The following is a 26552-nucleotide window of genomic DNA, read 5'->3' on the forward strand; positions in this document are numbered from 1 at the left end:
GGTCACTGTAAATCGGATTACATTGGCGCATCTTAACATGGCAAGTTTGAGCTGCTCATTGATTGTACCCGACTGATGTACCGAACGTGTAACAACAGAAAAACTCAATCAAATCTTTTTTTAGTTCCTATTCAGGGAGGTTCGGAGTGTGAATTGTGCATTCTCTATGGTGTGTGCTGTATTCCAGCTCCTTCTTCAGGGTACAATCACACAGAGGTGGGTCGTAACGCGCTACATTTACTCCGTTACAAATACTTGAGTAACTTTTTGAATAAATTGTAATTTTAGGAGTAGTTTTATTGCAACATACTTTTACTTTTACTTGAGTAAATATTTGAAGAAAGAACGGTACTTTTACGCCGTTCCATTTGGCTACGTGACGGTCGTTACCTTATTTTTTTATATATTTTATTTATTACATGCGAGAGCTATTTCTCTCATGATTTCTCTCCCCGGGGACGTCTTCAGCCAACATCTCTATCACGTGACTATTTCAACCAATAAAAACCACATTACAAAAGCTTGCCAATCAAATGCAGCCACTTCAGTCACATGACAAGTGTTGTCATGTTGTCATAGGGCTCAACCATGGGCTCAACAATGTCCGCGGACTTTTTTAAAGGCTGCGGTTCTGCACCGATGTTGTGTCCGTGGCCGTGCCATGTAGGTTAAACGCATATAACACAGACTCCCACACACTCGCAATTACAGAGAAACTGTTCTTTTTTGACACATGTCCTGTTCTCCCTGTAGCCTACCCACTTCGCATGCCCCAGTCTGGCTGTGTGAGAGTCTGAGAGTGGTCTCTTTGTTCAGCCACTATACGTTAAGTGAGTGTGCCAGCAGGTTTTGATGTGTAACGAAGTTTAATTTTGTGTTTTATATTTTTGGGGCTAAACACAACCTAGATAATTTTCTCAGGGCCAGTGACATATTGTAGGAATTTGTTTTAAAATGTGTATGTGCAAAACAATTGCAACAGTGTTATAAGTGTATCGGTTTTAATTAATATAATTTTGGACAAGCCTAATTTATTATCATTTTATTTGAAGGGTGATGTATTTAATTTGGCAGATAATTAATGTATTATTGTTTGAGTTCAAGGGTTATTCATTTGATTTTTAAACACCTTATTTATTGTTTTATTTAAAATGATGTTATTTAACATATCTTTATTTAAACATTGCTGTTTTATATTATGTTCGTGTCTATTCTGTACCGTTTGTGTTGCTCTGTATATTTCAAAAATAAATCTGGAGTCATTCAGTAGGCCTACTTGTACTCTTGAGTACTTGAGTAGTCTTTTCACTGCATACTTTTTTACTCTTACTCGAGTAATAATTTTTATGAGTACTTTTACTTCTACTTGAGTAATTATAATCTTAAAGTAACTTACTTTTACTTGAGTACATTTTTTGGCTACTCTGCCCACCTCTGCAATCACAATTATAACCTCAGAGCAAACCCCGGGAGATGAGCAGAATTTTGAATAGAGACTCTCACAATAGTTCTGGCCTTATATCACTCAAAACTCCCATAGTGAAAAAAATCAAGAAGCTCCCCACCTGAATAATTCATATCAGCCTCATCATACCAGTCATCAACAGAGGCCATGATCAAACACTAAACATAAAATAAAATACTGGATATATATGTCTGCCATCCAAATCCATGTAGACTTCATTAATATAGAGAAGAGACTTCTGTTTCTACATTCACTTGGTAAGAAAAAAGGCAAACTCTGCAATGTCTTAAAGATTCTGTTACTCATTCTCAGTGAAATATTAACACCGTATGTCAGAAACCCTCACACATCTTATGATATTTCCCTATTCATCCTATTCATTATAAAAATATATATTGGTATTGGTGGTGACATTGTAGACTAACATATTTGTACAGCTCGGCCAGAATGATTTATATTGCTTGAAATGCATCAAATAGTAAAATATTAAAGAAAATAAATTATCTGAACTCGGTACGCCCTCTTGTCAAATACACTTTGAAAATATAGCCGTTCTCTGATACTGAAGGTGAAATAACTTATAATATTAAAATACCCCAAAAACCTTGAGTTATTGCTCTTCAGAAAATATAATTTGTTTTAGATGAACTGGATGCCAAGCCTGATTTGATTGTGATTCTTATACTGTTCCTCTGTCAAGCGTTTATTTGCTAAAGGATGTAGTTTAATTTGATCTGGAGAGGGAACTGTTTCCCCTTTAATTGTATCGCCATACATAGCAAAATTCAAAAAGGCAAAGATACGAAAATGTGTGAATTGCATGGTTTTCCCTTTTCTGTGCATCTCACAAACACAAACCTTTTTGGTTTTTAGCCACATTTGCATGGCTGGATGACAATGTCTCAAGGAACATTCTGTGGATTGCTGTGAAATGTGTGGTTTTGAGTGAACGCTCTATATCTATCTGTCTATAATTTCCTGCAAAGGATATTTAAAGGATATATCTATCTTTCTATCATCTACTGGGTGAGTTGCCATGACATTTTCCATACACATCCATGTCCCCCTCAATACAAATTGTAATAATGTTGGTCATTCCTTGACTATTCCTGTAAATTTAATTTGTCCAATACTTCAATACTTTCTTTGGTTCTGGACCAAGTAGGTTACCTGCAAAATAAATGACTTTCCCATCAGCCTTATGCACATTGTGTGTGGTGCTTATTAGTGACTGTAAGCATGCTAACATGCTAAATAAAAGTTGTAAACATGGTGAACCGTACCTGCTAAACATCAGCATGTCTTCAAACCGTGTGGTTACAATGCAAGTTAAAGGGTTAAAGGCATGTTAGCTTGTTCATGCGTAGCTTAAAGAATAGCTGCGTCTGAATACAGTCCCTCAGATCTGCTAGAATGGCTGTTAATTCTTGTTATTTTAAGAGATTAATTTATTCATACAATTCCATATATTTATTTGTATGGGAGCTATTAAGTCTAAAACAAATATCACAATAAATGTATGACAACACAATTGCATCTACAAGTTTCAAGGTCACATGATTTAGTTTAAATTAATGATTTTTTTTGCTGCTGTTTTTTTTCTTCCATTCTTCCTTATCAAAACGTTTTAATGAAGACACAATTTGTCTTTTCTCTTCACTTCACAAGGGATGCTGAAATATTTTAAGAATTCTGTTATTTCTTCTCTACTTATACATTTTACAATGCTTTTTATGTGTTCTTTTTATTTGGGGTATTTCTCAACGGTAATCTTTTTTTTCAATCAATTTCCTTTTTTTTATCCCCATTCAAAACACAATTTAATCAGTTTCTTTTTAATTTAACTTGCCAGAATGTGAGGTTCTGTTAAAGCCCATGTGGTTATCGAATGCTCTGAAACTCAGCCCCGAAAGCAGCAAAGCAGTTTCATAGACAATTATAGAACAAATAGGTCTTGGTTGAAAAATTCCATTTGTTATCCTGCGAAACATTATTGCCAGTTAATAACTGGTATCAGCTCAGAGTGATAGAGGTCTTACGTGATAGATCAATACCATTTCGCACCCTGTACTTTTCCATGCCTTGGGGCCACATCAGTTTATTTTTCTGCTCTCAGGTGAACTGTAAAATATTTCAGATTTTATATCCAATCTCGATGGTTGCTTTTTTGAGAAGAGACCACAGCCCAGACTCCAATTTATAAAGGAAACGACCCCATGGAGGGGACAAATGATGTTAAACGCAGGGCACAGATAAAACATGCAAGATAAAAAGTGAAAAGATAAGTGAAAAGTGTCACAATAACATCCAGCTTTCCAGGTTGAACAGTTGGAATATGTGGCACAAGAGCAAAATGTCCGGAGCTTTAGATCAAATGTCGACACTGTCTCACAATATGTGTTGTTATTCAAAACAAGGAAATAATCGCAGCAAGTTGCTCCGAATCAGACGTAGAATTTTTCTTGTGGAGAAATTCTTCTCCGACCGGACGAAAATGCACAAAGAAAGCCTTTGTGATGCTCTGAAGGGCACGGGTGATTGCAGTGCTTTAATGAGGAGAAATGAAAAAAAGGGGTAGAGATGACGGAGGCCGCTGAAAGTACACATGACCCTCTTCCTAAATTCTGCCACTGCATATTGCCTCTTGGGAATAAACAAAGAATAAGACAAAGCCACACAGCCCTCTCCTCTTTCAGGAGGAAATGTCAGGGTGACATGCCAGCTATTGATGCGTCCTAATGAGAGAATTTCCTCAATATTCAGTCGCAGAGAGAGATATAGAGCACCAAAACAGTGATGGACCCAGTAAGCAGACTAATTGGTTATTAACTGTATTTATTGTAAGGGTAGAGTGGACTTCTAGTGAGAGGGGAAGAAAAACATAGCATGATTTGTTACTGTGTATGCATGCACAGTTGGTCAGGGTCAGTGTACAAGAGCTGCTAAGTTCTGCAAACGCAATTATCTTGTTTATAATAACAGGAGTCCGTAGATTGTTAGGGCTTGGGAAGTCAAGTCAATTTATAAATTATAAATTAATGTATAGATTTATTGAAGCTGCTTTCCTTTTTTTGGTCATCGCAACCAGATATAAATACAACACTAACATATAATCATCCTATAAAGTTGTAGTGGAAAAACATTGTAGTGACAGTTGCCTATTTATACATTCAGAAGACCCAGAGCAACATTGAGTCTTATTTTAAGCCCTTATGATTGTAAGTCTATTGTTCACTATATTTTAGCTCTGGTGTTGTTCTCTCCTGAGACAAATGCCTGACTCTTCAGCTGCTAATTGCCCTACAATGTTCACCAGCTAGTCGCTAACTTGTGTGCTGGTTGTGTTCAACAGGTATAGCATACCAGTGCTATGTTACAAATTATGCCTTGTTCTCTTTGCAGCGCTAATCACTTCATACGTATTTCAACTCTTCATTTAATTTTTTTAATTTTAATTTCTACAGATAAATGTCAAAAGCTGTAAATCAAGAAACAAAAGGAAAACATGAATAATCCTATTGATAATGATTCTAAGATAATTAGATAACTCTTCTGACGCTGATGAATACATGCCACTGATGCCAGTATCTCATAATGGCGTACGCAACGACACGCTGCTAAAAGAAAGATTCCAGGGAACTTGGAGGCCAGAATCCAAAAAGAAAGAGCTCAAAGATGCAAAAACTGCAGTGTCAAGGGATAATTATCTCTGGATTAGTCAATATAATTAAAACAAATTCACATTCACATCCTTTCTTCACACTGATAAAATAAAAACATTGCTTAGTGCAGCCGGAAAGTTGATGCCATATCATTCGCAATTAAATAAATCAGGTCACAAGGACTATTAAAATTAATTATTAATATTAATCTGTATTTTGGTCTGTGTTCATTGCTAAATGTGTTTTACAGATTGCAGGACTTGTCACAACATGGAATTAAAGCTCATTTAAGATTAAAGATTCCTTTTATTGTCGTTCAGCAAAAACACAAAAATATGTTGAAGCTGAAAGAAATTGTCACTAAACCAGTTGTGTTGTTCGTTTGTAATGAATACTAATGCATCTGTAGTCTGATATTTAAGGCAAACATTGCAAGACAATAAATTGTAGGAAATACTCAAACCAGTGAGTACAGTGGTGCTGATTTAATTACTCAGGGATTGACTGACTGACAGGTAGCTTGCGTCATTCTGTTTGTTTCAGTGTGTCTGGTTGGAGAGTTACTTGCCTCCCAAGTGCATGTGCTCAAACACCTGACTGACAAATGGATTTATTTATAAGTTTTTATAACACTTGATCTCCTAAAGCTGAGAGTTTCTTTGATATCAAGTTGTAGAAACACTGGTTTATCCTGAAATGTTCGTATGTAATATGTGTGTTTTTTTTGGTTGTTTTTTACTAAACTGAAGTCTGCATCAAGGTCTTCTCCTGTCAGTTGGTGCCAATGTAGTCTCGCAAAGCCAGACCAAACTACAGCAAGTAGTATGGTCTGGAAGCACTCCGTTTAGAGCCGTCTATTCGGGGGGAAACTGGGCTGGCCTGTTTTTATTTCTTTAAACCAATCACAATCATCTACGGCGGGGCTAACCCCGGGAAGCAGCCAATGGAGGCGTAGCGTTGTTTGCCGACGCCAGCGCTTAATAGACGCTGGCTGAAGTGGTCAAGCCAGACTAGTGCCAATGTGAATACACAATGCACATTTTGACGGCACCGCGGCGTTTGATGATGTGGCTTTATGCTCCCACTCATTATTTTGGATGTAAAACGACTCAAACACTGGAGATAAATTGCAAAGTTTCTGCTGTGATTGGAAGGTATTTACAGACAGTGAAATCTGCAGAACAGACAAAGATCTTCTTTTTTTAATGGTGGGGGATCACTTGTCATTTTTACTTTCTAGTTACATTTGTATGACTTCATCAGTATCTGCCTGAAGTAAAAGTGTACATCTGAGGATTAAGTTGATCTATCAGAGTTCAATCAGAATGCAAATAGACTTTAAATTATTCAGGCAAACCACAGAAGTAAACTAGGGTCTATGGCCACATCCACAAATTCAGAAATAGTGGGACTGTTAACAGTTACCCTTAAATGTCAGGTCTTTAGAGACCCATTAGTCATTTAACACATAATGTGTAGAAATAAAAACAGTGCATATGTGATTATCTTCCAAAACCCTTTTTTAGCTATAAAAGCATTTATGTATCCCTTTCATTGCGAATGTTTTTCTTGTTACACATCGTATAGTGTTACAGTCTTCCGAAACTGCCCTCTGTTTCCTGATAACGATCGATAGAAGATAAGAAGCACTTTCTAACGTTGTTTCTGCGGAAGCTCTTATATGTTTACAAGTGTTTCCCTAACCAGCACTTAAGAGAGAGTGCACGCAAATGCCATTTACAGCTTCTAAAGGATGGCTGTGGGTGGTGCCGAATGTGAGGCTGAATATACTTTAATGTAACTTAACATGTTTTTTAGTGTTTTTGCAACCGTTGTAAATGACATAAAGCAGTGTTCAGTATGAAAATGAAGCGTGATGTGCAGTAAGCCCTCTTACAGCTTACTACTCAACCTGCTGCTCCAGACTACTCTAACTGCTCTAAACATCCTCATCAGCAGACATCAGCTCCTTCAGACATGCCTTCCTCTTCTAGCTGTCACCAAAACCCTCCAATATCAAAGGCAGTGCTGCTCTGCCATAGACCTGACACACTAGCACACCAGCACTAGACAGTCAAGTAAAAGTGACTGTAGGCTGTAAACACAAGGTACTTTTCATGGAGAAAACGTCCCAAAGCGCCTAAACAAAGATTTTCTAAAGTTTTTACACCTGAGACCTGTTCCAAATTGGGCTAAATGCTTCCCTTTTCCCTCCCCAGTGAAACATAGAGTTGAGAGGATGGGGAGGCAGGTTAAAAAAAGATATATAGGCCTGCAGCAGTTTTATCAGTCTATATCTGTAAGTTGACATTTCATGGCATCGAGATCTATGATGTGTTGTTTCTTGAAATTCTAAACATTTTCCTCCATGAGCAGAAGGGGCTGGATAAATATAATGTGGGGCAGTTCCATCACTGTGAACTGTCTTTTATGGGATGAAATTTAATAATTCAACATGTGCTGCAGTGCCTCCAAAAAATAAGTTCATACAGGACCTGGGGGTTCATTGTTCTCTTTCAGTGACTTCTCTGTTATGGGAGTTTGTTCTCTAACAATTTCTTTTGTTTTTGCAGTTATGTGAATGACAAAGAGTGTGTGTGCACGTTGTATGTGCATATCTCTTCCGCTGCCTCTCCTCTGTGACTGTGACAGCCAGACAGCTACAACTCAGTTGCCTTGCTGTGCACGCTATGGAAGCACACTTAGTGCTCTACTCCACACACGCCTGGAGTGCTGCCTGGAAGCTTGGGGAATACTTCACCTGTCTACACACTCAATCTGTAGTTTTTGCCTCAGGTATTTGGCTGATGTGCTTTACTTGAGTTAGTGGCTTGGTTAGCTGAGTGAATGTGTGTTTTCAAGTGGAAACCATTCAGTCTCCAAACACAAGGTGTAAATCACATGACCTGCCTGGTGAAAAAGCAAGTCATTTAACAGTGTGAAATTGTTTTGTTCTATGTGCTATATTCTAACCAAACACAATAAGGTTGAACTAACATGTTTCTTGGTCATCTACTGCGTGTGTCACTCTGAAACAACAACACTGAACAGATTGTGTGTACAGCCGTGACTTCAGGGATTCACCGCTGAGGAGACTGTCTCTGTAGGCTTCATTAATCACCACGGCGAGCAGTGACATGAACTGACCTTCATGCGTGCTTTCAGAAAGACTTTCAGAACTTCGTCTAATCACAGTGTTGTCATATTGCGAGCTGAGAGACTTTGCCTCTGCTTCCCAGCACTGAAACCTTAACAACTGCGTGTTGAATGTGAGGAGTGGAAGTTATTTCGCCTCAGGCTCGTATAGCGTTCACACTGTACTGTTAGCTATTCTTCATATTGGTTTATCACAAGCTACCGATGTTAAGGAATAGTTTCATATTTAGATGAATAGGTTCTTTTTGCATTATTGTATAGAGTTAAATGAGAAGATCAATACGACTTTAATTTCTGTAGGTTACATAAGAAGTTACAGCCAGTTAGCTTGCCCTCAGCTAGTTTGTGGTGAAGCCTGAAAACCAATATTTCATGAAACTTGCTGTCAAAATATGATGAATGCTTACTTTGTTGCCTGTAAGACTCAGTGTTGAGGTGAATATAAGCATGACCTCTTCATAGGCAAATGTTGATTAGAGGTGCTACGACATTTACACGATACAAACTCCAACTAGTGCAATAGTTTTGTTCACCTTGCCAAGACATTGAGTGTAAGCTCCTGCAGTTATTTTTGTTTAGCTTCATAATGTAATCCCTTCACACCTGCTTCCATATTGTCGTCTTTGTTCGTACATGGCTGCCTGTTTGTCAATTGTGTGTTAAAACAATTTGCTCATGAATATTAACCATCCCCAAAAACATAGCAACTGAACACACCCATAACCTTGCCTTTTGCTTGCTGTGTCACTGAGGACTCAAAGCCATTTCTCTCCTCTTTCGGCCTAAATTGAGGCGTCTGAGTGTATGTTCATTCCTCACTATTTAAGAGAAGGATCTAAGTCTTCGCTCATTTATTTTTTAATCGAAGCAGTCCATTCATCTTTTTTGGTATTATAAAACTCGAGAGATAATTTGAAACGGACAATAAAAAACGACAGAAAACACTACTATGACAAATAATAATAATTAGAAGAAGAAATACCTCTTCTCTCCCTGCTACTAGCCTGCATTTCATTTTACTCTTGTTTATTATGTCTTGTAGGTTGTGAATTATTTCTGATATCCTCGGGCTGTCAACAATAACCTGAAACTGGGTAGCTTTATAATAAAATTATATATTTTTTAATTTTTGTAAAGCCTCACTATGCTTCTGGAGACTGCTGCTTTCCCTTTTGTAATGGAATGATTATATAACAACAGATTACCAGCACCAATTTTCATTACATTTCATTTCCTGCTGATTAGGACCTTTTGATTAACAATATGCCATTGTTATCCATGACATGGAATTCCATTTAATTCTGTCCTTTTCAATTAGGTAAATTGTAATTATTATGAAGTGTATTATTCAATATTTTTTTCTTCTTAGAAAATATACAGTTCTGCAATAGTTAAAACATATTTTGGCACATTATGGAATACCTGCATGTATGTTCCAACAGGTGCTAGGACCTCGCTGGTAAATGAAAAACCTGGCAATGCTTTTCCACTGTTATCATGTTTTTATTTATGGTGCAAAACATAAATCTATAGAAGATGTTATCACTGAGATTTCAGCGCTACAGATTGTAATAATGCAAGTGCAGTTGGGACTTTACTGTATATTCTTTGAGATGGTATCAATTAATTTCTTATCTCCTTTGTATTTATGGGATTTTTTAAACCAATCGCCTGAGAGTAAAGCTCCCCATGTAGACCCAGAACTTTGCTTCTAAGACACATTAAACCCTTTTGGAAGCAGCACAGCATATTTAACGGATGCCACCGGTGTTTTATAGAGTCTGGACATGAACTGGGTCTATCAACAAGAGCCACGAGCAGTAATACACTGTTTGTCACACTAAATGTGTGTTCTCACTGCTCACGGTGCTCCTCGGCTTTGAAAATGAGTCAGGACTGCACTCATTTTGAACCCTTCAGTTTCCAGCCTCCTAAACACAAAGGGAGATATTCTGCAGTTGTATGCAGTTGAACAACCCTTGCAGAGAGAGGTTCACTTGCTCCAAAAATGATCTCACATTACCACTTGATAAATTATTAAAGGAAATGTGTGTGTGGTACTCCGGCAATACCCATAGGGAAATTAGTTTAACCTTCTCCCCCTCTGCGTTGGTCAAACAGCAATGTTTGCCACAGAACAACCCAACAGCTACAGGTAGGGATTTAATCTTTAGTCCAAGGACAGAGTTCCCCCTTCACATGCATGAACTCCCGTTGTCTTTCAGTTGAAGGACGGCCAATCAGTCAGCATTTTAATTAAAGGGGCCACCCTTCACCTGCTAACATACATTGCAGCACGCGGAAAAACGGCATCAATCACAGGGATTATATTAGCGCTATCATTTATCCACGTTCCTTAAATGTCACCTTACCGCAAAGCCTCACGGGTAGATTGAGAGGACAAATATTCATGCTATTTGTCTTCCTGTGCCTCCTAGAGACTCCAGGGCGGGGAGAGGACATTGAGGCGGACACATCATTCTCAGACTCATCGCTGTTCGCTCACTGGGGTCAGGAGCTCAGTCCAGACAACCGGCGAGTGGCACTTAAGACGTTCCAGTACTACGGATATAACGGCTACCTCAGTGATCGTCTCTCTCTAGACAGGCCAATACAAGACCTGAGGCCTGATGGGTAAGACTGCAGGTAGAACAGTGCTCAAACACTGTCGTATATAGACTTATCACCCCACACCATGAGCTAGCTGTTAATCCATAAAGTACACTATGTTTGATGCGGATACCTTTCTCTGTTGTTTTCTGACATGTCAGAATTATAGATTAGGTTATGTGCCCAAATGTTTCAACTGCACAATGAGTAGTTTGACTGTGCAATATTTTTCTCTTTACTTGCTTCTTGTGGGACTTCACTTGCCACAAATTAGGTGGAGTATTACATAACTGTTTCAAAACAAACTTGTAGTGAAAAATAATTGGGGTATCGGCTAATATGTTTGTGTCTCCGCATGGTAGTTGGTAATGTGTTTATGCATTTTTCACAGAATATGTAACATTATGTAATATCTTTATGATATAAATATGTATTTGGATATAATGATGTTCATCAAGCAAAAGCAACACATGAACAATCAAGATACAACATCAGGTTGCTTGAATATACGAACAACACTTTGTGACGACCCATCAACAGTGTGTCGAGATATTTCAGACTGGACCACATTAGTTGATCGACCGGCAAACTGACAGACTGACAGTGTTGAAAAAAAATCCAATATGGACAAACCCCTGTTCAGCTCAGTAATTTGCAATATTTTCCACATTAGCAACACACCCACACAGCTAGCCACCTCAGAAGGGACATGCAGAAGATGTTACAGAGGCAATTTTGCAGAAAGCACATTTATTTTGTAAATAATTTAAATAAATAAACATACGCCTGAATATTAAAATGAATGTATTTAAAACAAACCCAAGACTGAGGTTTGCTCAAACACTGCTACAGTTAGTAATAAAAGACATAAAAGATTGAAATTCCCCTATTTGAGAAGCTAGAACCAAATGGTTTGTCATTTTTTTGCTTATAAAATGAAACAATTAGCTCATTATCAAAATAATTGCTTTTTTCAATCAAACCATTAATTGTAATTAAGCTAATATTGTGTGTTAGCGCAAAGGACCAATCAAGTTTCAGGAATAAATAAAAAAGGAAGTCATAAGGCACTCACCATGCAGAAAAACTAATTGTTGCCTCTCAAGCACTGAGAGCCCCAAATTGAAAACCAATGAAGAATTAACTTCTACCTTCAGCCTTCAGTGCAATTAACTGCTGCTGACTGAAGGAAAAGGAAAACTCTTGTTTGTAGTAGGCTTGATTAAGGTGTGATTCTTACTTCACCAATATCTGCAACAAATCACTATGTCCATCTGAAGGCCGCTTTCCATTGGCAGCTTTTAAATGAAAGCTTGGTGAAGCTATCTGTTCACTGTTGGCACTTTAAAAGGGCTGGAAAAATAGCGCCGCAATCCTGCTAAGTCAACACACCATCCTCTTTAACACTCTTTGTCTGTGACCCTGTTTTCAGCACAGCCTCAATGTTCAAATCGCCAAGGTGACAGCAGTATATGAAGCAACATCCTGGTGCAAAAGTTCACACAGCTCAAAGATCTTAACGCTATTACCTCCACTGCACATCGCTCAAATCCCCTAAAACCATCCAACCAATTCCCGATCAGTACACTCATCAAAAACTGTTCCTGGTGTTAGCAAGGGCGTTATGTATACAGGCTTTTGGCCATTAGAAAAAAAGCATGATGTGGTATCAGAATGGGATTTTGTTAACTGGCAGGGAAGAAAACAGGTAAAATAACAATCCCAGCACAATTTACCCTTCACAACTAGATTAAATGGTCATGTCAAGAGGATTGTTTTTGGGACATTGCAACACATTTTTTTTAACAATCAACAGTCTGTTTAAGTGAATTGTTGTCTCCCAACGCTTTTGTGTCATTACACACAGAAAACTTGATCAGGATTTATTTTCCAAAACCCTTAATTCAAAGCGGACGTTCAAATGGGACGTTACCTGCAGCTATGTCATCATAGTTTTACAGCTCGCTCTCTCTGCAGTTCACGGAAACAGGCACCCAGGCTGGACTCCTTATTCGCAATGAAAATGTCAGCAATTGGTGGCAAAAAAAATATTCTAAAAGGGAAAGAGAGAAGCGTGACGTCAGAAATCACCACACGACACAGTTAATTTTTCCCCCTGAACGGATCCCTTTTATGACTGCATTGCAGGTTTACCACCATTGCAGTGGCACTTTCATTGTAAAATTCCTGGTGCCATTGCCTACATTTATACTTTGATTCATGAAAATAGGGCCCTGACAGAGTCTGCCAAGTGCACATGTTGGCAAAATGAAATCTGTTATGGGAATCACTGTCAAATGTATCTGTAAATCCTTTTAGACAAGACACAGGTGTGAACATTGCCTCACCAACGGTTTGTTATTTGTCCTCCACAGGTGCAAAAACATCACTTATCCTTTAAACCTCCCTCAAGTGAGCATTGTGTTCATTTTTGTGAATGAAGCCTTGTCGGTCATCCTGCGGTCCATTCACTCCGCCATCAGCAGGACGCCCTCCCATCTTCTCAAAGAGATAATCCTAGTGGATGACAACAGCAATAACGGTAAGCAAGATCATTTTATAATACAACACATTAAGCAATTGTGCTTTAGCGACCCAATCCAGGCACAGCATGTCACAGCAATCTATGAATTTGTTGACAGTGTGCATTGGGCTCTTGTTAGAGAAATACTCTGCATTTGAAGAGCTTATAGTTTTAAGTTTTTTTCTTTTCCAAAACCATAAATTATCTTTAGCAGCTCTGTGTTAAAGGATTCCTTTCGTTTACATATCATTACACCGTCTGTGGTCTGTGTAGGAATCTGTTTCTGTGATATTTGCCGCTCGTCTCACTGCCTCCAGACTCCTTCAATGTTCCTAATCAGGGCCCATGTTCACTGGATTTAACCGATAGATGAATAACACTAATTAGCTGCAAAGCCGGGGAATTTGCCTTGAGGCAGATAACAATCCAGGGTGGTGATGAAGTGTTTGTATGTGTCTTGTTTTGTCTACCCTAATTCCTACCTCTGCATGCATTGGATGTAGTGTAAACGGTGTGGGGGAGTATTCGGTGTATGCTGACGTGTAGCTGTCGAGCTCTGTTACCTTCTTATTACGGAGACGACTGATGTGTGAGATCACTGATAGGTGACTTCAGGCTGCCATGCAAGTGCAAGAAATAGACTAGTCACCTGTGAAAAATGGACCTGTAATTTCCAGTGAAAGACATTACAAAGGCAAAGAGCAGGCTATAAAAAGGTAACGATACTGCGCCAAGGTCATTTATAGGCAATTCACTTTTAAATGTGCTGCGCTGCTTGTAACAAGGACTGGCACAGGGCAATCAAATGGACAATACTGGCATTGGGAAGAGTATGTGTCCCTAAGTCAATAATGCTAAACGTGTTGTCTGCTGGAACAGAATGTAGATCACTGTAGTATGTCTTGGTAAATTTTCATCAACACGCTGGGACATAATCACTCCCCACGGACACATTATTGAACAGGAAGTTGAATATATCTAAAGTTATCAATCAAAAAGTTTTGCTCCCACTACTCCCAGCACATTATTGAATTATCACATCAAATCCAATAAACATCCATATTTCATCGCGTAATTGAGAGCTCGGGAGCAGTCGCCTTCAGCTCCATCAGGGACCCAAGTCACGCATTGACATTTTGCCGATGGCATTTCACCCTGTTTGCCTGAGAACTCTGTCGCTCAGCGTCAGATAGGCCCGGTGTTATCATTATAACCACGACTGTGAATCTTATCTTTGCTCAATGGCATTAGCCTGTTGACCCGAGATGCTGCGGCGATTGTGGAAGGGGTTATCGTCCGCGGCTTACCCTTCCAGGCATCCACAGCTTTACATTAGTCATCCGCCAGTGTCACTGCTCACCTCCAGGACGCATTAGCATGCAGGAGAATGTGTTGCTATCAAGGGAGAGAAGGGCAAATTGACCTAGCTGATTCCTCCTTAATTGGATAATGTCCCAAGCTGTGGCCCGAGAAAGGCTCGTCCGTGTCTCTGTGTCTATGAGTGGGGTTTTTGAGAACGTCTCACGTATTAGACAGGCTGTCAAGAGAACTTATGATGCCATACTTAAACTTAAATATAATTCAATGCAGTCTTGTATATGCAAGGGTGAAGGATTTTGTGATGCACAGTTTCTAGCTAACTGTAGACAGCAAAGATAATTTAATGCCGTTATTCAAACGTCTATCTGTTTTCCCCAAGGTGTCTCTGACAGATCCCCAGGGACTCTCTGAGTGTGTGAAGGCAATGACGCCCTTCATGTGCCCATATGGGAGATTAAGATATTTTAGGGTTAATGTTTTTTAAGAGCTTTAGTCTCTTTGGTATTAGGGTCGAAACTAATGATTATTTTGTTGGTATTGATTAATAGCAATCTATAAATGTCATAAAATTGTGAAATTTTTTAGAAATAATCTCTCAGAGCCCAAGTTGTCCTTAAATCACTTATATTTTCCTTTTGAAACCAAAATATCTAAATACCTGTTCATATTTAATTATAAACATAGCAGAAATATATGTTTGGTCGAGTATTTTTTTGTTGTGTAACAATACTTCTTGGCAGTAAATCTTACCATTGGAAAGCCTGTATTATTTCACTTTTTAAATGGTGCCACATTTGTAAGGAAAAAGGCATTTGTGGTATGAGCAGCAGAGTTTAATATGTGGGTTGCGCCCATGATTAACTTGCTTATTTTGCTATTGACTGGTATATCGAGTTGAGATTCTGCAACCAGTGGCAATCCATCTCCACAGTCTGGGACCGAACTCTATCCTCCAAGATATCAACGCTCGCCCCCACATGCTACTGAGGCCCCTGTTTGTTAATGAATAATTTCTTAAATTGCAATTATGTCTTGTGTCATCAGACTTTAATTAACCAATCCAATAAATTACAATGAAATAAGCTGTTTGGCATTGGCAGAGAAGATTTGGTGGACGCAAACCACATACTAAACATGCTGCTCATCCCACAAATACATTTTCCTTACAAATGTGACGTTCCTCTCTATAACCCCTAGTGTAGGGGTTATAGAGAGGAACGTCCCCCCCATAGGGCCCAGTCCTTGTTGGCAATGTGTTGCTGGCAGGATACTGCTTCTTGCCGTTACTCTCTTTGAACTGTTGTGCCTCGCTGGGACTGGAATGACATAAAGTGGATTGAGTCAACATATGACGGATCCAGAGAAGAACAGTTCGAATGCAGTCGCTGCAGGTCCAGCCAATGAAAGCTGGAGGACATGCAAAAGCTGGGATGATGTCAGCAAAAAAAACAATAAAGCTGAGTTTACAACATAAACGGCCAACTATAAAATACAAGCAGTGCACATTTGTACTGGAGCTTCAACAACACGTATTCACAATGAGCTGCCAGTCTTCCAAAACCTGGACAACCCGGGATTTGTATACGAGACTGCAGAAATTGTGGAGGAGGAGTAAGTGTCAATGGGATATTCTGAACAGAGAATTTCACACCTGCAGAGTTGTGTAGTGAGATATTGCCAAGTGGTGTAGTGCAAACTACACAGCAACTGTGATACCCGTATCAATGCCGACTTGCCATCTGCTGTGCTAACAGTAAGGCTTGTATGGTCATAAATGGTGTTTAGTTCAAACACGCATGAAGAGAACTAACACTATTCGAGGCTCAGATTGAAGCTCAATTCAGACGTACATTAACATACTGTTTTGAAGCAGGAACAGGTTGTAGATTAGAAGACCGGTTTTGTTTTAAATAGAGCTGTCAAACGATTACAATTTTAATCAGATTAATCACAGGAATCTGTGGATTAATCACGATTAATTCTACCATTCGAAATAGGCCCGAAAAATTACCATTTTCTCTGTATATTGTTGTATGAATGGAAAGATAAAGGACAGAAGGTGAATATACTGTATACATTTAAATGTAGTTTTTTATTCATTGAAAATCCAAATGATGGTGTAAATACTGCAATTAAATTATAATCAACTAAAACATATGCTACCACACCATACTTAAATTTGGCTGTCTCTATTCCTATGTATTTGAGCAAATATAGGATAGGCTATAGAATAGCATTTATTTGGTGAATCCATGGTTTTGCATCCCTGAATACAACCTGATTGCAGTGCGTGTGTGTGTGTGTGTTTGCACGCGTCGCGCGGCCACGTTCTATGGGACTGTTCATTTGTAACAGAAAGCCGACGTCATGTTGACGTCACGTATTAATCACACACACCTCTGAAAACTGCAGACGTTTGTTTCCTCCCATGAACGGAGCAGAATGTTTCTCCTGTTGCTTCCGAGAGCAACTGCCGCCCGCGACACAGATGTGGCCTTTAGCAGTAGTTATGGGTCCGTGGTTAGCAGTTTAAAACACAGACTAGCGTGCTGCTATGTTTGGCCGCACACAGCTACTGATCCTGGGTCAGCCACAACGTTAGAGTGACTGTAGTGCAGAGCGGGTGGGATGCACGGGGTGGATCATTCTGCACATGCGTTAATTGCATAGATAGTATAATTGCGTTAAAAAAATTAACGTGTTAATTCCAGAAATTAATCACCCTGCGTTAACGCGTTAATTTTGACAGCCCTAGTTTTAAATGTAGAAAGCTTTCATAGTGTGTTCTTGTGGATTAAGTAAAAGCAGCATCCATATTCAGGCTTCATGCAATTTTATGGTGTTACATCACACTGAGGGTAGTATAAAGGTGAGCTAAATGGCAAATGGTGAATTTTGCAGTTCACCATTAACATTTTATCTGCTGACAAAAGCCAGTTTTCTTGATGCATTATGAATACAGTATGTTGCAGGATTTACTGCTAGGCTGCGTAGTGGTGTCAGAAACCTGTTTGCTTGTTCTTCAAGTCCCACAGCCCAAGGCTTCAGCACCAGTCCTGAAAGATTAATGAGTGTCGGCCATTAGCCATTCCTGGAGTAATATAAACTGTGCTTTATTATGATTTGTTATGAGGCATAAGACACCATCGTTCTTATTTTCAATACACACACATCACAATGTCTTAATTATTGATGAGTTAAAAATTATTACAGACACATTAATCTGGTGGGCCGTCACCAGCAGCTGCTCGCATGAGTAGCTGCAGGAGCTTTTATTTAGTCAGAATTAATAGATATTTTTCTACTACGTCTGCTAAAATTTGAATAAGTATAAGTAAGTGTTTCTGGGCCCTGGCAGACTCCCTCTGTTTTAAGTTCTAGTATCTAGTCAAGGGCAGATTTACACCTGGGATGCCTGCTGATTGCAGTAAATTAGGAAGGATAGCAAACCGACCACTGCTAATGAATGTACAATCGAATTCAGTGTTGCATGTGGTGTGTATGAGTTAGTATTATTCTGCTGCAGAATTGTTGTTCTGACTGGTGAGAAATAGCAGCAGTTCTCTTTAGTTTCAAGGATCAGCAGAATCCACTATTGTGATAAGTGAAAAACTCTGATCCCTTTTAATACAATATTAGAATGTATTTCCCTGCTGACTCAGAAGGTCAGCCCTTGCCCGTGGAACAGTTTAGACAATTTGAGGTAATTGGACAAAGCCAAGAGGTTTGTGTGTGTGTGTGTGTGTGTGTGTGTGTGTGTGTGTGTGTGTGTGTGTGTGTGTGTGTGTGTGTGTGCGTGCGTGCGTGCGTGCGTGCGTGCGTGCGTGCGTGCGTGCGTGCGTGCGTGCGTGCGTGCGTGCGTGCGTGCGTGCGTGCGTGCGTGCGTGCGTGCGTGCGTGCGTGCGTGCGTGCGTGCGTGCGTGCGTGTGTGTGCGCAAAACTGGTTGTGCATACCTGTAAATTAGAAGAGAAAATGATTGACAAAATATTATTTGGAAGAGCTGTCGAACCTTCTGACATTAACACACATATGGGTGAAGATAAATACTGCTCTCCCAACCTCCAAAGGGGTTGCTGATGACAATAAAATAGTCTAAAATAATTTACATTACAAATTCTTCATTTTATTGAAATTGGATTGTGTTGTATTGTATATGCACTGGTTGATATACTGAGATACATTACGAACAGGTGCCAAAATTAACTACCACACCAAACAGCCTGTATTTGTTTGTTGTTTGTTTGCAAAGTAGGAGGGAATTTTATTTTATTTTTTTAAATCAAATTACATTACATTCAAATAAATCGATGCTGAAGCATGTTCATAGAGAACTGTTTCAAGTGTGCAGAGGGACTTTCTACCTTCTTCAAGAAAACGTGCTGCTTTAATGCTACGCATTTGATCACTTGATCATGTGAACACTTTGCTTTAGTAACACAGTAACTTCCACACCACAGCCTTCTTCTCCGTAAACGACATCATCTGATCATCTACTTCTCTAACAGACCTTTTTTCCCAGTTCATTTGGTTTTTGAAAATCAAACTTTTTCCGACTTCATAAAACACGTCAACCTGCCTCTGAAGAATCCAAACACAGCATGATGTCACAGCTTTCTGTCTTCTCCCTGTTACTTTTATAGTCAAAAGGTATCTGTGGTTCTTATTTATGTCTATTATTTCTAGTCTAGAAAAAACATGGTACGTTTTTCTTATTTCTATTTTTCTTATTTATTTGATGTAAAAAATACACCCACTCTAAAAGGTGCTAGGTTATCCCCCTTCAAAAGGTGTCTTTCTTTCTTTATTTATTTTTATTTTTTATTTTTCTCTTCTCTCTCTTTGATATATTGATATATTATTATTGTCAATGCATCCCTGTTACATTGTTCTAGAAAAGTAAAAAAAAAACAGAAAGGGGAGTATTAAGGTTTTGCTGGTTACGATCATTGATTGTTTCACTTGTACTGTTTTTTATTTTCTGTAATCAACAACAAGAAATAACTTGTAAACAATGTTTTGATGTATGCAATACTCTATAAAAAAAAAAAAAAAAAAAGGTATCAGTGGTTAAAAATTAAATAGTGAAAATACTGCCAAGGGTGATTTGTGCAAAGGATGATAAAAAGCAGTGCTGAAATCTTCTTTTTTTCCCCCAGCTTTATTCAGTTGATAAAAAAGTATGGAGTTGATACATAGCTTTGCTTTGGTTGACATTTCTCCCAGGCGTGACCTTTTTTTTTAAGAAACGGCGATCAGCTGATAAGTAAATCAGATGATGCATCATTTTATCTTGACCTAAAATGTGTTTTGTAGAACCTTTAATACTCTGCCAAAATGATTATATTGTAGCACATTTTACAGCTCAGGTAAAAATGAGGTAAACTTTGAAGCTAAACATTGAAGCCAGTGGACTTCCTCCCTTTTGAACAGCATTGGAGGCTTCCTAGACATTGCAATATCCCGTTATGACTGGTAAGCCCCATGGAGGCCTGCAGTGCTGGCTCAAGCTGCTGCCTCTTTGGTCCAGTGATCAAAGCAGTGAAGCATGAGTACTTCTGGCCTCATACCAATGAAATACTGCCTACTTGAGGAGGACAGGGCGACGTGTTGTGGGAGGAAGTTTGCTCACAAGCAGCTCTCACTTTACCCAACTATCTCATGCAGGGTCTTCAAAAAGCACTTCAGATGTTGATGTAGAATTAATCTGTCTGTCTGACTGTCTGTCTGTCTGTCTGTCTGTCTGTCTGTAGATGAGCTGAAGGAGAAGCTGCAGGATTTTGTGTCTGAGACCAACAGCCACCGTCCAAGATTTATTAAGGTGGTGCGGCATGCCAAGCAGGAGGGTCTGATCCGGTCCAGAGTGAGCGGGTGGAGGGCTGCCACTGCCCCGGTTGTCGCCCTGTTTGACGCCCACGTCGAGTTCAACGTTGGCTGGTGAGTCACTGGCGATGAGTCTGTATGGGTTAAGAGATAAGTTATATTTGAATTTTTTATTTCAAGTTGCTGTATTATCTGTCTCTAATGAAACTATTCATATGATGTACAACTACATCAAACTATGGACAAGATCAGAACAATATCTATACAAAGATACTCACACTCGACCAGATATCATTGAGCTAATGTGGTTTTAAATCCTTATTTTACAAATATCTTTAAAATATATAAACTGCATGTGCTTTCTTCAGTCATTGATTGATTGATTGATTGATCGATCGATCGATTGAAATGTATGTAAAAGAAAAGAAAATGGCATACAGAAAATAAAGACATTACACAAAATAGAAAGCATAGCGAGAAACATGAATGACAAACACGTGATGATTTGGTAACTGTTTCCTCCCGTTTCTAGTCTTTATGCTAAGCTAAGCTAATATACTCCTGGAGTATTGTATATGGTATAAAAAATTATCTTATTGTAACTCTCAATAATAAAAGCATACCTATTATTACCCAATATATAGAACTATTGCTTTTATTCTTTATATTGCATTCTTTTGAATTAATTTTCTGACAGAAAACGTGTCACGTGGTCTTGTCCTGGATGTTTGCTATCTATTTAGAAGGGGAGTGGAAGATGCACAAATGAATGTTAAATGATCTCGTAGAGGTAGTGTCAAGTGTTTACCAAATTAATGAATATTTTATCCCTTCATGTTTTGATGTTTTTTTTTATCCATCAAATGATCAGATGGGAAGCAAGGCACTGCGATAATAATATATTCGATTAAATTAATCTTGACATAATGAAATAGTTTTTTAGAAAGAAGTAGCTCTTGCATGATCGCAGTGGTAATTGAGAAAGCCTGTCAAAACAATTGTTCACAGCAAAATTTAATTTCCCTTTTTCAATATTTGAAGGGCCGAACCTGTTCTTCAGAGAATTCAAGAAGACAGAACCCGAATAATCTCCCCATCCTTTGATAACATCAAGTACGACACGTTTGAGATTGAAGAGTATCCGCTGTCTGCCCAAGGCTTCGACTGGGAGCTGTGGTGCCGCTACCTCAACCCACCCAAGTCCTGGTGGCACAAGGGCAACAAGAGTGCACCAATCCAGTGAGTGAACACCATGAATACCTTGAATCAAATGATATAATATGATGTGTTTTTATATGACATCAGGTAAACAAATGTAAATTCTACATGCAGTATTTCTGAACAAATTATATGTGCTGCAAGGTCAGATTTCTCTTTTTGTCTTTGCTGTCACTATAGCAACTGTGCCATGGCTTACATTACCAGTGCAGAGGAACCAAAACTGATCTTTATCTTAAATCCCCCAGGAGCCCGGCCCTGATTGGCTGCTTCGTGGTGGATAGGCTGTACTTTGAGGAGATTGGTTTGCTGGACGAGGGGATGGAGGTGTACGGGGGAGAGAATGTGGAGCTGGCCATCAGGGTGAGTAATAATGTCTCCCCCCCCCCCCCCCCCCCCTGTGTGTATACGGCAATGGGCCATTGTTCATCCAGGTAATGTGTGGAAAATTAGCTATGATCATGACACTTAATGGTGATTGGGAGCAATGTCATTGAACGCCTAGTAGTTCAAAACATTACAATGACTGGAGTAATGTGGTCAGTGCATTTTTTTAAAGGGGTGTAGAGGTAAAATGCCAATTAGTTAATGAAATATGAAAGTTAGATATTTGGTCATTAGATTATCCTTTTTTCACAGTTTTGAAAACTGTCAAAATTGTGCTCTTGACAATCTACTACATGGGTTGAATGGGATTTATCCTCAGAGCTACATTATGACTTTAAGGCTGATGGTATTCTGCATTTCTCAAGGACTCTGTTCAGCAGCTGTTCTGAAGCCTTTGATTAGATTGCACGATCTTCATCAGCAGTACTTTGAAACTTTAAAAAATATATAGTTAGCAAAACGGTGCTCAATCAGCAGTACATACTACATTGGTTTGGGACTACTTTCTTTTTGGATTTATTCGCATTTGATGCTCTAGTAGTGAGTATTAACTACAGCAAGATGGTGGGTGGTGGGTTTGACAGTGAATTACAGTAGGCCAGGGCCAGAAAGTAACCCAAGGTTCTGCAGGTATGTACAATCTCAATTGTTTCACATTCATGTATTGGTGTTACTGTTTAATCATTTGTTTCTGTAAATTTAGTTTTCTAACATAAAGGTGTGAGTACTCTGTGAAAGCTCTGCCTCTTGTCTTATCCTTCAGATAAATGTGTTTGAATTTTACTTGTTGACCTAAAAAAAAAGTATAATTCTAATGTCAATAGTCAATAAATCCTTTAATCAGCATATGCAATAAATACCATGTGAACCATTTTAATTGTAGAATAAAGAGGCACACACAGGCAACACTTTAGGATTAATTTATTGTTGGTTTTGGAAAAAATATAGGATATCACCAACCTGATCCTTTAAAACGGTTTTAAACAGGGTAGCTCATGTGATGACAGTGCTAACTTGCCTTGGCAGGAACATGTAAACACTGTGACAGCTCATTTAGTGTACAGAGCACACTGTGACACACTCTCTCTTGTGTCATTCTACCTAGAGTAAATAAACACCACTAATTAGTTCTGAGGTCTAAACAACAACCACCTTCATCCCCAGGCTGCAGGACTCAAGGTCGTTTTTTACTGTTAGCGTAAAGTTTGAAGAGTAACCATGTCCACAGTTGTGTTAAATTGCTCTCACAGTGCTATACTTCATTTGTAGACCATCACCAGCTCTGACTTGGACCAAATATCGGTTGGTGCGCGTTCAGTTCAGCAGACAGAGCCAAAAGCAGACGGGCCAGAGTAAAGAACAAACCATCCATAGGGATAGGTAATGATAGCACACATCCACTGAACAGACTCATTAATGCAGCTATCAGCCGGTTCAATAACAGCGAGAAGCAAGGGACAACTCTTCCTCGGCCTCACTCCATCTAGATTGCTCTGTGAGAAGGAAACGGAGACGAGTTTACATCGAATTGTGGAAATATCCATCCTCGCTAATGACACAGATGCAATCATCAGTAAAAGGAGGGAGATTAGCCCCGCGAGTAATTTTCCTCCAGAAATGACATGCTCTTAGAAGTCCTAGGCCTGATGATAATAGCCTCACTGGTTGATTTACATCCAGACGCATTAATGATTTTATCACGTACATTACATACTGGGGTCCTAGCCCTTTTGTATAAACAGTTTAATGCATTATTTAGGTCCATTGCTCCGTGTCTTAGTTTTGACTCCATGTTGTTTACTTTCTTGGTTATATTAGACTGAAGGAACTCGCCCTTGCTTGGAGGTTAACATTGTTTGGAGTTCAGTAATGTTTTTGAAACAAAGGGGGGACAGCACCGAAGGACCCTGCATGGTGTGGCCCTGGATTAGCAGTTGCATAGGGAATGCATGCATGTCTGACTGTCTACAGCCTATTGGTCATGCCTCCAGACCACCTGCCAGTACAGAGACTGGCTGCTGCTGACATATCCACAGAGACACACTCGAACCAGGCCATCAGCCACAGGCTTTGGCTGAGGCTTAAAGGGATGTCCTGGGCAGTGTGATGGCGAAATTAACCGCTGCTCTCTTTTCACATTCGGTCACAAAGTGGGAGCTGAATATTTTTATCATTGTGTCCAAAATGTGTCATTTTTATTCGGCCAAATTACAACAAACATTTCATTTATTTCATGTGTTTGTGTCATAAAACATTACTTTGTGTCTGTGTCTGTGGGTGTGGGTTTGGGTGTGGGTGTGGGTGTGTGTTGTTGCTAAATTATGAAAAGGGCATTACAAATCCCAGTGAAATTCTATGTGCTAGTGTTATTTTTCCTATTATTCCCATATGGTGGTTTTCCCATCCCATATTTTAAAGGTCACATACATTTGGCATTTTCAGGTTCAATATGGTAAATTGGGTTTCTACTAGAAACTGTTTTCATGGTATAGTGTCCGAAAAAAAAACTTTATATTTCTTGCAGTGGCATTGCAGAATCTCCTCTCTATCTGAAACATTCTGTGGGCTGTGCTTATCACAGGTGTAGGTAGTGCTCAGTTAGGTTGGTAATGGGGGTGTGTGGCTTTTCCACTTATGACAGAAGGAAAAGAGAGGGTTCTTTTTTTTCTCATATTTTGGGAGTCTCTAGTCAGCTTCCTTGTCTTTCTGAAGAGACCTTGTGATTGAGGTAAAGTTATGCTGAGGCCATCTGTGGCATCTCGCAATAAATTGCTGAAAGATAAACCTGGGAAGGGTGATCCTTGTCTACTATAAAACACAATGCAGAGCCACAACACTAGAGTCACAGCTGTCCTCTTAAGCTTCAAGTCCCGATGTGTTGTTTTTTTGGATTGGTTATGTATGTGCCGCAACATAAAATATTGTTTTTGCGAGGTGAACCTTCAAATCAGACCGGACGGTAGAACACAGTGGATTTGGACAAAAGACTGAAACAGAATTAAAATACACATGATTTCCCAAAACACCTGTGAATGCTGGGCACCAGCCTGAAACAATGCATCACAAAGACCAGAGTAGACAGCACACTCTCAATCGGTGCCAAGAAGGTTGTGTTGAGAAATGAGGATCATTGAGGGCTATGACAAATAATTATGAGGCGGGCATTGTGCACAGTATTTATGGAAAGGGCAATAAAAAACATTACTGTCAAAACAATGATTTACACACTAGATATCGCCCAAATGTTGGGCATGTAATTTGTTATCAGTACAAACAACGTGTCAAATTATCTGTATTAGCATTTTAAACAGCAATGTGAAATGTACAGATAGCACAAAGGACAAATACGACTCAGACCAATGAAACATTAAGGACTATGCAGTTATCCTTTTTAACCATTTTAAAAATACAATGAAATAAATTGCCAATTAAAAGAAAAAGCATTCATCCACAAACTAAAAGTAATACTTGATCTGTTGCCCTTAACAAATGACTTATGTCCGCTGCAGTGCTTTTTGAAACAGGTTCATTAAACTTGAGCCTTAAATTCCTCATTACAGTATCTTGTTTATTTTAACTTTATTTGTAACACACATTTCCAGTGAATGAAACTTTTACAGAAGACATAACCTCATTTATTCAGCATAAATGGTAACCATGAAGAAATGCATTTCTATCATTTGAAAGGTACAAAAGATTCTCTGTAATCACAAAGGATGAATACCAAAAGGATGTACCAAAAAAACTAAATATAGATCAGCACTGATTGAGTTTTATGAACCCCAAAGAGCTGCTGCAAAATCTATTTGATCCCACTGAGTAATCTCAAGCCCACAGGACAATCAATGAGGAAGTCTTGTGTATGACAGGGGTGAATAGGTGTGTCGCCCAATAAAAAAAACAATGAAATTAAATTATATTTTCTTCAAGTCAATTCCAATAACTCTGAGCTTCAATTCATTCTAGCTAATTGGTTTTAAAATTGATTGTAAAAAAAAAAAAAGATTATATTATCTGCAGGAAAATACGATGCCGAACGCACATATTAACATTTTAAAACCAAACTAGCCTTTATTTTATCCAAATTATGTTTGTACCCATTTTTCTTATTCTGTGCTGCTTTTGTAATACACTATTAACGTGTCTTTGATTATGAACATACCAAGGTTGCTGTGATTTCTGTATCAAAAAAGCATAATAGTTAACTACAGTACTACATTAAATGGACACTACGGTTTATTTGAAGTAAAATAAAGTTCTCAAAGTGCTGTATTATATTTTACTAGGTAAGTTCCTTTTCTTTTTCTCTAACTTTGTTTAAAACCAGACAAAATGATACCCCATAGGCATAAGAACATCACTCTTGAGTGGATTGATTTACTGAAGGGG

At 38.8% G+C, this 26552-nt stretch overlaps 1 protein-coding gene across 1 annotated transcript in view; it reads left to right on the forward strand.

Annotated features, from left to right (window-relative positions):
• Positions 1-26552, forward strand: part of galnt18b (UDP-N-acetyl-alpha-D-galactosamine:polypeptide N-acetylgalactosaminyltransferase 18b) — a 65983-nt gene that overhangs the window by 15130 nt on the left and 24301 nt on the right. Inside the window, exons 2-6 of the mRNA XM_080037263.1 lie at positions 10722-10917; positions 13269-13435; positions 20489-20672; positions 21600-21797; positions 22025-22139. Of these exons, the coding sequence (XP_079893389.1) occupies positions 10722-10917; positions 13269-13435; positions 20489-20672; positions 21600-21797; positions 22025-22139 (860 nt within the window). The remainder of the gene's footprint in view (positions 1-10721; positions 10918-13268; positions 13436-20488; positions 20673-21599; positions 21798-22024; positions 22140-26552) is intronic.

Source organism: Ammodytes marinus (assembly GCF_949987685.1).
Source record: "Ammodytes marinus genome assembly, chromosome: 1".
In the NCBI taxonomy this organism is placed as follows: Eukaryota; Metazoa; Chordata; class Actinopteri; order Uranoscopiformes; family Ammodytidae; genus Ammodytes; species Ammodytes marinus.